The following is an 11,494-nucleotide window of genomic DNA, read 5'->3' as shown; positions in this document are numbered from 1 at the left end:
AGCAGGGCCGGGAGGAGGGCCGTACCATGGATATTCTTTTGGCTCGGGACCGCATGCTGGCTCAGGTGCAGGAGCTGAAGAATGTGAGAGGCCTTCTCCAGCCACAGGAAGATGACAGGATCATGTTCACTCCCCCTGACCAGGCATTGTATATGGCCATTAAATCAATGGGCTTTGTCAGCAGCGGGGCTTTTGCTCCTCTGACCAAAGCCACTGGGGAAGGCCTCAAGCGTGCACTGCAGGGCAAAGTGGCCTCTTTCACAGTGATAGGCTATGACCATGATGGTGAGCCTCGCCTTTCAGGAGGTGACATGATCTCTGCAGTGGTGATGGGCCCGGATGGAAACCTTTTCGGGGCAGACGTCAGTGATCAGCAGAACGGGACCTACTTGGTCAGCTACCGCCCACAGCTAGAGGGAGAGCACCTGGTATCTGTGATGATGTGCAACCAGCACATTGAGAACAGCCCCTTCAAAGTTGTGGTGAAATCTGGGCGCAGCTACATAGGCATTGGGCTGCCGGGGCTCTCTTTTGGCAGTGAGGGAGACAGCGACGGCAAACTCTGCCGCCCCTGGGGGGTTAGCGTAGACAAAGAAGGCTACATCATTGTTGCTGACCGCAGTAATAACCGCATCCAGGTGTTCAAACCATGCGGGACCTTCCATCACAAGTTTGGCACACTGGGCTCCCGGCCGGGCCAGTTCGATCGCCCTGCCGGCGTGGCCTGTGACATCTCGCGTAGGATCGTTGTGGCTGACAAGGACAATCATCGCATCCAGATCTTCACGTTTGAGGGGCAGTTCATTCTGAAGTTTGGGGAGAAAGGAACAAAGAACGGGCAGTTCAATTACCCATGGGATGTGGCCGTCAACGCAGAGGGCAAGATCCTGGTCTCTGACACAAGGAACCATCGCGTTCAGCTGTTTGGGCCCGACGGTGTGTTTCTTAACAAGTATGGCTTCGAAGGGGCACTCTGGAAGCACTTTGATTCCCCCAGAGGTGTGACTTTCAATCACGAGGGCCACTTGGTAGTGACAGACTTCAACAACCATCGCCTTCTGGTCATCCATCCAGATTGCCAGTCAGCACGCTTTCTGGGCTCGGAGGGCACCGGGAACGGCCAGTTCCTGCGCCCGCAAGGAGTGGCGGTGGATCAAGAGGGGCGCATCATTGTGGCCGATTCCAGGAACCACCGGGTGCAGATATTCGAGTCAAATGGTAGCTTTTTATGCAAGTTTGGCACTCAGGGAAGCGGCTTTGGTCAGATGGACCGTCCTTCAGGTATAGCCGTCACCCCTGATGGCATGATTGTTGTGGTCGACTTTGGAAACAATCGAATTCTCGTCTTCTAATCTGTGTTTGAATTAGGAAGAAACTGTCTCAGGGAAATTCTTCTAAGAGAAAATGAAAAAATACAACGTTAATTCAAACCTACCTCATCTTTAATTTTTTTACAGATGAATGTACTTATCTTTTCTGCAGGGAGTGAGCCTGTAAAGTTAAATTCTATCTACCTCATTGTCCTCCCTTCCCTCCCCGGTTTCTGGCCCCCTCCCCATCCCCACACACTCACAGTTCAGAACGTTTTACCTCTCCCCCCCGATGGGGTTTCATGCACAAACAAGTGTTGCTGTGCACATTAGGTGGTTTGTGTGGTGAGTTCTGTAGACTAAGCCAAAAAAGGCTCTATGTAACTTTTTTAATGGAGAAAATGGTAGTAGGTGTTTGTAGAGAATTTGTGTTCTTGACCATACTGCAGTTCTGTGGGTGGGGACATGGGAGGGGGGGACTTTTGTTTTTTGAATTGCTGCTGCAGCAGAGAACTTTTTCCTGTTCTCCTTTTTATACCTCAGTGTGTTTGATTTACTGGTGAGCACAGCGTCTTGTTCCCAGACGGCTTTGAACGTTTTGTGAAAGTGAGTGGGATTCACTCGCCGGGAAGAGCAAGTTTGCATCTTTTTGGCATTTCTGTGTATTTTTTTCTGAAACACAGTAATCCAACAGCACAAAGTGAAGCTGATGAAAATGCACAAAAATTCTTTAAGTTTAAACCAAATTGTTCATTTTAGTGGCTTAGTGCGGTTGTTGTAAAGTTTAGATAAAAAGCAAGGCTTCCTTTAATGTATCCTGTCATTGAGTATTTCTTTTTACCCTTTTCACCTGAAAGCTAAATTAGTTTTTAAAAAGTTACTGTTTCTTTTATCAGTGCACCTAATCTGGGTAACAGAAGAGGTTACAAGGAGCATTGAAACAGGGAAAATCAAACCCTTTTGATTTACTTTCTTGTGAAATGACTAGCTTTTTTTGCCCCTCCCCATAGAGAGTCTTTAAGGGAATAACGTCTGATGGATTTGTTAGATCAGAAGTGGTACCTTTTTCCAAAAGTAAGAAATAAGCACAGCTTTGGAGATTCAGGGTGCGTTTTGGAGAAGTCAACAGTTTTTTCTGTTTAAAGAGGATTGCAATAACTCTATCGGTGACAAAAATAGCTTTTTTTTTTTTCATCTTCTGGCTTCCCCAAAGAGCTGGACTGAAAAATTTAGGAAGGTCTTCTGTAGTTTTTAGGGCGGGGTGGGCCTGTAGCTCCATGTATTTTTCGCTACAGATCCAAGTGAAAAGTTACCAGTACCAGCATAAGGCAAACTGCATCAAGATGAAACTTTGCTGCTTTTTTCTAGGGCAGTACCAAAGAATTCTGTGTAAAATACATGTATATGATCCTTAAAAGCTTGGAGGCAGTGGGAAGTTAGCCCTTTCAGGGATATAAAACCAGCTTTTCTGAGAAGCAGGAACTTTTTGGGAGAATAAGGATGTCTTTAGCAAAATGTGACGGAGTCCCTGGAAGTATTTGGCTTTATTCTTCAATTTCTTGCATTCCAGTTTAGCTGTTAATGCAGATACGGTCTCTACAGAGCTGTTGCTTCACCCTCTGGATAAGACCTTTGGTGGTAAACAAGAATGGTTAAAGTAGGGAACAGAGGGCTTTTCTGTCTCTCTGCAATGGAAAAATTCATGTATCAGTACTCTTAGGCTTGGAAATGCCATGGGATTTACCTTACTGTTTGCAAGAGAAGATCTCTGAAATATAAACATGGTAGTTATCAAAAAGTCTGAAGAGCCTTAACCATCCTCCAAGGAAAGGGTTCATCTCTCTGCCAGCCACCATGCACAAAAGTGACCTGAGATTGAAAGGCTCTTTACAAGTTTGTGAGAAATCACAAGGTGCACTTTCCTTCTTGCTGCTTTTCCCCTCCAAGGAGTGTTAACTTTCTGGGTTTTGTAGAAATCCTGATGATGTGTGCAGACAGATAGCTGCCACTTTAGAGGAGGCTTAAACTAAAGGACCGGAAAGAGACAGATTCGTGAGATGGCAAAACCTCTTTTGAAAGAAGGGTGACGAAAAACACCTAAATTAAATAGGATAAAATAACTGTGCTGCCTTTCAGCCAAAGCCTCAAGGAAGCAAACTCTTCAAAGCAGTGTGTTTCAGTTAGGCTTAATCTTAGGATAGCACGGTTTAAAAATAGTCTTTAAGGGATAATCTTTTATACAGATGTCTGTCATAAAATTTCTGTGGCCACTCAAAATATGGGTATGAGAGAAAGCTAGTTTACCTTCAACTTTTTCAAGTTCTGCTTGTGTACATGCCTCCCTTCTTGGGGGTGGCCTACAGTTGTGACAGATGTCCATGTTTGTCTTGTATTATTCAGTCCAAGAATGATTTGCAACTTGGGCTGTGAAAACTAATAGCCTGCAAGATCTAGATACCAAAGAAAACTGGTTTAAAAAGCTTTAATATTTAGTTTGCAGTGTCCTTGCATTTATCCTATCATGTCTTAATAAAAATGCCAGGTCTCTTAATACCTTGACCAGAGCGGCTGACAGTGTTGGAGTATGCTAGAAATGCATACTCCATGCTTTAATGCTTGTTGGGTTCCCCCCTTCTCTGGGACTAGAAGGGCGTTGTTGTTCAGGCATTAAAAAAAAAAAATCTTAAGTGTGCATTCAGGATTGTGTTGAACTCGGAAACCTTTTTGCCCCTCTCCAGCCTGCACCGCGTAGAAGGTGACAGACACTGAAGTTGCCCTTTGCTGTTTTGTATGGAGCCATTGCACAAACCCCCAGTCCAGCTCTGTCAGGAAGAGGAATGACTTTAACTCCTTCTAAGTTGCTGTCTATTTAATTCAGTGGGATTTGCTTACAAACCAAACCTCAAGTGTTTGACCTCATGTGTTGGGGAGCTTTTTCGTTTTAAAAACACTACTATTTAGCTACCCAAAAGAATTCCTTATCGTTGTCATAGATAGTGCTAAGCACGCTTGGTCTCATTGAAAAGTGGTAGTGTAGCTTATAAAATGGAGTGTTTTATATGCAATGAAAATAAGTAGTGATGATATACAATGCCAACATCAGATGCCCCATAGGGGCTTTTAAAAAGTAATACTTAAACGAGATTCAAACCTTGCTCTGTTTTTCCATGCATGTTCTCAGGCTACGCATGTTCTCAGGTTAATGCCTCGGTATCATCATATACACGGTGCAGAGAGAAAAAGCAAGGCTTTGAAGCTGGATTGCAAACTGAACAAGCATTCAGAGTAATCTTCTGAACTAGTGGAAATGGCCTGGAGAAGGGTGAGGCGAGCTTGTGCCTCTTTCTCTTAGCTCTGACATTGGGGAACAACAGATGTGGGTGACAGACCTGTCTACTAGAACTCCCAAAGGAATTTCACTATGGCAGGTTAAACCAGTGGCTTTCGGTAAACTTTTTGCTTGACAAAATGTTACCAGCAGTCAGTGTGTCTGTTTTGGGTTCAGCCTATGAAGCAATCTTGTCCTTTCTCAGAACTATTTAAGCAGGAACTTCAGTAGCAAACTGAAGCAGACTCAGTACTTGATAATGCAGGTCCTTCAGATAATTCGCTCCTTTTTATTTAGTACCTTTTAAATGTGACTTATTTAAGGAAGCCCATAAACCTTAAACTTGTAAAGAAAGCAAGGGAAGGATGGCAACACCTGAAAACTAATGCATATTGGGGCCAGACTTACCCAAGTTGGGAGAAAGAAGAACAAGGCACTTGGATGTGGCATTCCCTTGGAATTGCAGGAAAATGGGCCCGGTCTGTTATGTTACAGTTAAACCTTAAACCAAAATTAATTTCTGAAGAGAGCAGGCTTATAGGCTTATCTTGCCATAACTTTGATCATAAGATTTCTTTGTTCAGTTCTGGTTTTTAAAAAAAATTGTGCCAAAGTGTTTTGTTTATTTTTTTAAAGGAGTGTAAGCCAAATGGTGCCAAAAGGTAATAGGATATTTAAAAGTAGAGATATTTAGACAAACAGTTTGGAGCTGTATAAAAAACGAACACTGGTACTTGCGTTAGACAAATATTGTACCTTTGGTCTTTGAGTCCTTGGGAGTTTGAAACCCAGTTTGCTGTGGTACAAAATGCACAACTAGAGATGCCACTATCTTTTTCTTGAAGTTCTACCTCACTTTGCAGAAGTAAATCATCTACCTCAATTTAGCATCAGACAGGTTTGAGAAATAATTGATAATCTGCCTGGGGGAAGGATTCATCCTGCCTGTTGGACAAGCATTTTAACTGAAACAGAGATACTAAGTGTGTACAATGTGGTGACTGCTAGCTTTTGTTTGCTTTTGGTTTTGCTGCCTGCCCATGGAAATATTAAGCTGCCCTTGCTAGAGAATCTGTAAATAAAACCAAATGTTCAGGCAAACTGGACTGAGATACCTGAAACACTTTTGAGTTTGTTCTGTTTTCACTACGAAGTATGGAAATGTAAACGTTTTTCAGTATTATGACACTACTAGCTGACATGACATACTTCATGTTCATTTGCAGTGTTCTTATGTCCGTAAGGCCTTTAGGTCTTCTCTCTACAAGAGAAAAACTTTTATGCATGCCTACAAATATGTCCTGTTTGGAAAGACTATATGCTGTAAACACAACGCTATACCAAATGCTTGAAGGGAATAAGATCCTGATTTTTTTTGACTTGGTGATTGTATTAGTAGCTTTCTTGACTCAATGGGATTTTTTCCACCATGACAAAGCAACCAAGTTCCTATTCCTGGAGGGCAGTTTAGGTTCAGACATTCTCAGGAGAGGCAGTTTAAAACCATTATGTTGGGGTTTTATGCAACTTTAGTAGTGACATGCAACATGCCCCTTGTTTTACCTGTGGAGTGAAGTTGCAGAAGCACATTTTCAGATTACTATATGGAAGAAATCTCTTCTCCTCCCCTGCTCATATTGGGGGGTGACAGAATTGGGTACAGGAGACCCCTAATAACGATAGGCTGTGTTGGGTTTGGTAAATGTTATGGTGGAAAATGTACATTGATGTCTCTAAGTGATCTTACGGGTTAACGAGCCAGACTGGCATCTTTTTCCATCATTGTTTAACCAATAATGGTTCTAAAAATGCTTTGTGTACCTGCATGGTCTTAGACCTTCTATTAATGATTGTATCAACTTACAAACTCAGGTAGATAATTTTTTAAGCTCTTTTCGTAGAGCCTTACTGACTGAATGTTAAGTGTCTGTGTAGTGATGTAGTTAAGTAACTTCCTTTTGAACTACCAGACTAGTTTAAAAAAAAAAGTCCTTTTATAGGTTTGTAGAGTACTTTTCAGAAAATGTAGTAGTTTTTCCTTCAGAGGGAGAGATGTCTGTTTCTGGGTTTTGTTTTTAGTTTTTTTTCTAAAATGACTAAAAAGTTTTTAACTTAGTTTGTAAGGTGTGCTTAGTCACCTGAGTCGGTGGGGGTTTCTTACTGTATGTGACTCTTGTTTGTACTGTGCATTACCTGTCATGCGCTGCTTGGTTCGTGCACAATTTGTTGGAGTAGTGAGGGTGTTGGACATGTGCCTGCAATTTAAGTCAAGTAGAAATCGGAAGCCTTGAACAAAATGGAGGTCGTCCACAGGAAACCAATGTCACAAATGTGCATTTTTCTCCCCTCATTTAATTGACTGTATGGCCCCATCTTACAAAACTTCATTACCAGCATATAAGTAGCGTTGCCTCGGTGCAGGTTTGCATTGGGATCCAGAATGATTTTGTCAGTCCTCGGATGTTGGGCATCTTGAGTCGTTTGGTTTTATAGTTTCCTCTTCTGTTGCAGTTGTTTCTCTTCTGCTTTAGTGATTAATCATGCTGCTCTCCTAATAATAATAAAAATGTCTCAGCAGGACAGACAGTGCTCTGCTTTTAATGAGCTGCTCAGAGCTTTTATATGTAATTGATAATGAAACAGGCTGTGACAAGAACTTCCACGCTCCAAAAAGGGCATCACATTTCTACTTGGACAAAAAGTGACATTTTTAGATGTCAGATGTTGAGTACCACAGAGAAGACAGCATGACAGGTTATGTGCTAACTTTTACGTAGAATAAGTGAGCAAAATGTTAGAACCCTTGTGTTAATGGAGGCTTCTGAATGTATCTTTGTGGTCCATAGGGAAGGCTGAAGGATGTAGCAAGGAGACGATGTATCAGCTACTGGCAGCCTTAAAACAAAGTCAGTGTCTCTCTGGACTTTAAAATGTTCCTATGCAGTTTATTTTATTTTTGTTTAATCAAATAAATGTGAGGAGTTTTTTCCATGGCAAATCTGTGTATGTGTGTTTATGTATTACCCAGCCAAAGCTGCCTCTTCTGTCAGGATGCAAAAAAGAAAAGCTCTTGCCTGAATTTGAACCTGGCTGCCTCTGGGTGATGACTACTGAAAACTTCAACCAGAGGCATCTGCTTTGAAAGGAGAGAGGAGAAATGTTGGGGTGCTATGGAGAGAAGTGTGAGGGTTTTTTTTTTAAAAAAAAAAAAGTTTTGATGCAGTGTCAAACTCTTGGTTGTCTGGTCTATTAAAAAAACGGCCTTACTGTCATGACTGTAAGGAGGAGTGGCTTTGATACTGGATTCACCACCTGTACTCTGTGCAGTTTTTCCAGTATTTTGGCAGAAAGTTCCTGGTTCCTAATCTTGTTAGGTCCATTTCTAGGCTTTCATTTCTTCACCTTTGCAACTTCCTTTGTTATTTTGTTACTTCCATCTTGTGGAAGCAATGCTTTTTCTGTGTAAAGCGAAGCCACCTGGATCATTTAATAGCGTATCTGGCATCTTGCAGAGCAGACTGCCAACATAAGTTGGGTGAGCAGAACAGGTGCTCTTTTTCCTTACTACTTTGGAAAAGGTTTGAAAAGAACTGGTGAGCATGGGGAGATGCTCTTCAGCAAGTAACGTTTGAGAATTAAAGCCACTGACTGAATTCCCAGCATGGGTAGTAAGTGGAGGTGGATTCCAGTCTCTGAAAGTGCTTCAAAGCTGAGACGCTTTCTGGCCCCAGCTGCGTACAACTGTAGGAGTGCTCAGCACCAGGCTGTGCTTTATCCATCAAAATCCTTGACCATAGCTCTTTTTTCCTGCTGGAGCAGCTGGCAACATGTCAGCAGTACAGAGATCACTTCGAGTTAAAAGGAGGGAGGGAAGAAGACCCTGTGAAGGAGGGGGAAAAGGCTGCTCAGGTGAGTTTTGAGACTACCAACTTGGCCAGCTTGTGTGGTGCTCTGTCTGTATTCCCTTGGTTTCTCTCTCCCTGAAGACAAACAGAACCTGGAAGCTCATTGAGCACCATGAGATGGCTCTGGACACTGCTGCATGGTTCTTGCACCATGGCTGTGGTCACTGTCATCCTCTTTCTTGCCAAAACCTTTAGGTGTGAGCCCATGCCAGCATGTGGGCAAGGAGATAGCAACAAGGGTACCTCCACTTACAGTGTTCGGGGGGAAAGGGAGCATAACCTGATTGCAGGAATGAGATCCTGGAGGCAAGGGGAGGGCAGGAGGAGAGGGACAAACCAAAATAATAAGCATTATTGACTTTACTAACCAGTCTGTACTGCTCCTGCTCCCACTAGTTTTACCACAGGACAGCTTGCAGTTTTACTTAACCTTCACTTCTTTACTAGCAGAGCCTAAAAGCAACTGAGAGAAAAGGCAAAAGTGGCCTGTGACTCTATGGCGATGCCAGAGAGGAAGACAGATCTTTGCTCCCTTCCTAGATGTGTTCCGATACTTATTTTTCCCCTTTGTTAATGGTGAAACTATGAAACCCAACAGCAGAAAGTCACCACCGCTCACCCCTCTCTTCAAGTAGCAGTGCTGCAGGCAGGGGGGCGGAAATCCCAGAGCTGCTCTGGTCAATGCAGCTGCCTTGGGGCAGAAGAGCAGTCATTGTTAGGGGGACTGGGGCTGAATGCTTCTGCTCAGATGCAAATGCAGCTGTGATAAGATGTGCGGTAGCTGGGGAACAACAACTGCATCCTTCAGCGAGCCTCGAGGGGAGCTGGGCACTGCTGAAGCAAGGCATTAACATCTTTTGCATGTGAATGCCCCGCATTCCTGGGGGGGTGGGGAAGGGCAGAGAAGAATCTTCCCTATTCAGGGCCCGGGACCACACAGGGAGCATCTTTAAGCATCTTTAACCTTCTTGTATTTAATCAGTCAATCTACTTTGACTTGAGGGATGTATCAGCTCCCTTTCTCCCTTCTTTCAGAAAGGTGATTTCTACACACTTTTTCCTGATTTTTTTATTCCTAATACTTCTGAACTGCTTGCCCCTACCTGAGGACAGAGTGGGTGCTACCACCTACAGTGCTAGAAAAGTTATTGAAAAAGTAAGCTACTTGGTCATCACTCTGAAAGCCTTGAAAAGTAGCAAAGCCAGTTATCTAGCAGAAGAGGGAGAGTAGCAGTTCTCAAGCTTTCTGCTGTACTGCTTCATGGTGACTAGCTTCCTGCAGAGGAAGACCCTTGTACTCATTCTACAACTTGCACATTGTTTAATAAACTTACTATTCTTCTTCTGTCAGTTGTGGCTTGTTTGTTCGAGCTCTTGGGGGCAAACCCAGGACATCTGCACTACCTAATGCTCAAGTTATGAGAGCAGGACCTGCATCTCAGGTGGCCACTTGAAAGTGTGACCTTCCTGGGGGTGGCTGGAGGCAAAGTACACTATCACCAGCATGGGGAGATAAGGTCTTATCCCAGCTCTACCTTGGAGATTATCTGGGCAAAGTCTCAGAATAGCTGACATGACACAAAACAGCCAGGCAGGGGAAGTGAGGAGAGATGCTATGTTCCATGCTGGGCTCCGACTATCTTATGCCTGGCTTAAGTCCCAAGGCAGGATGGCTCATCTCTTCTCCTATGCTCACAATAAGTAACCAGAGGGTCCTTGCGTATGCTGCTATCTTACAGCCTTGGTTTGAGCGAAGGTTTTTTTCAAAGAAAGCAATATTCCTCTAAAGTGGAAACTGTGTTTCAAAACAAACAAACAAAAAAACAACACCCAAACAAAACAAACCCCCCCCCAAAATCCTTTTTCTTACAGCCAGGCACTCTTTCACTGTACCTGCACCGTTACACCTTCCTTTAGGAGAAAGGAAAACCAGGGAGAAGAAAAAACAAACAAACAAAAACCCCTAACACAACCAACCTCCATCCAGCTAAAGCAAGAGTGTTCCCCAGCACTGGTCCCTTCAGAGCACCCACTCCCTGCTGCGACCATTGCCCTACATGCCTCCCCCCACCCACCTTGCAGCACTGACAAAGGTTTAGCAGCTGTACCAGGCTTTGTCCTTGCTGACCAGTCTGCTCTTACACCATTCCTGTTTTGGAAAACTGCCTTGTAGCTCTTGCCACCTGTTGAGCCCACGAGGCAGGAGAAGCAGGCAGAGCCCCTCTAGTTCACAGCAGAGAAGCACTGCAGCCTGCAAGCAGCAGAAGGGGCCCCTTCCCAACCTGCTCAGTTACACTTACCCACCATGTAGCATGTTACAAGGCAAGAGGTGCACCCTGGTCACAAGACTCAGGACCAGCTCGCTCTCTCTCACACTAAAACTCTGCCATCTTGACCACACAAACTCAAAAGGGGCACAGACTGGCTTTTTGCAAGGGTGGCTTGTACTAATGATACACAAACTAGTGACAAGCACTATGCTTGGCAGCGTACTGCAGTGCAATGTTGAGAGCTTTGTGTGTCCTTACACCTCTTACATCCTGTGACCTGCTAACACTTTCAGGCCAGCAGCACAGCTGCTAGTTTTAAAAAGGAGAGAAAGATTATTTGAAAGACACTGCTAACACTGGGTACTAGGGCCTTGCCCTGTTAACACTGGAGCTGTGCTATTTGCACTTAGAATAATCTTAATAAGGTAACCACAGGGAACTCAGGGCAGGGAGGAGGCACATACACACACCCACACCCACCCCTGATCCCATCCCTATGCCTGAAGGGACAGCTTCACCTACAGCAAGGACCGAACTCCCAGCTGGTGCAGGGTAATGGACTGTGGCTACATCAAAATTGCAAAGTTGGGCAAAACCCTCTTCTTCGAGGAATACAAAACCATAGCTCGTATGTGTCAAAACACAGCAGCCATCAACCCTACACTGCACAACAGCTCAACT

The 11,494-nt window shown here is 44.0% G+C and overlaps 1 protein-coding gene across 1 annotated transcript in view; it reads left to right on the top strand.

The window, feature by feature from the left end:
• Positions 1–1,405, top strand: part of TRIM71 (tripartite motif containing 71, E3 ubiquitin protein ligase) — a 15,468-nt gene extending 14,063 nt beyond the window's left edge. Inside the window, 1 exon segment of the mRNA XM_009573706.1 lies at positions 1–1,405. This exon segment is cut by the window's left edge and continues 13 nt beyond it. Coding sequence (XP_009572001.1) covers positions 1–1,352 — 1,352 coding nt within the window. The 3' untranslated portion in view covers positions 1,353–1,405.
• Positions 1,406–11,494: the final 10,089 nt, after the last annotated feature.

The sequence above is a fragment of the Fulmarus glacialis genome, unplaced genomic scaffold (genome assembly GCF_000690835.1).
Source record: "Fulmarus glacialis isolate BGI_N327 unplaced genomic scaffold, ASM69083v1 scaffold743, whole genome shotgun sequence".
Taxonomy (NCBI): Eukaryota; Metazoa; Chordata; class Aves; order Procellariiformes; family Procellariidae; genus Fulmarus; species Fulmarus glacialis.
Note: the sequence above shows the minus strand (reverse complement) of the source record. Positions and strands in the feature narration are given on the sequence as shown.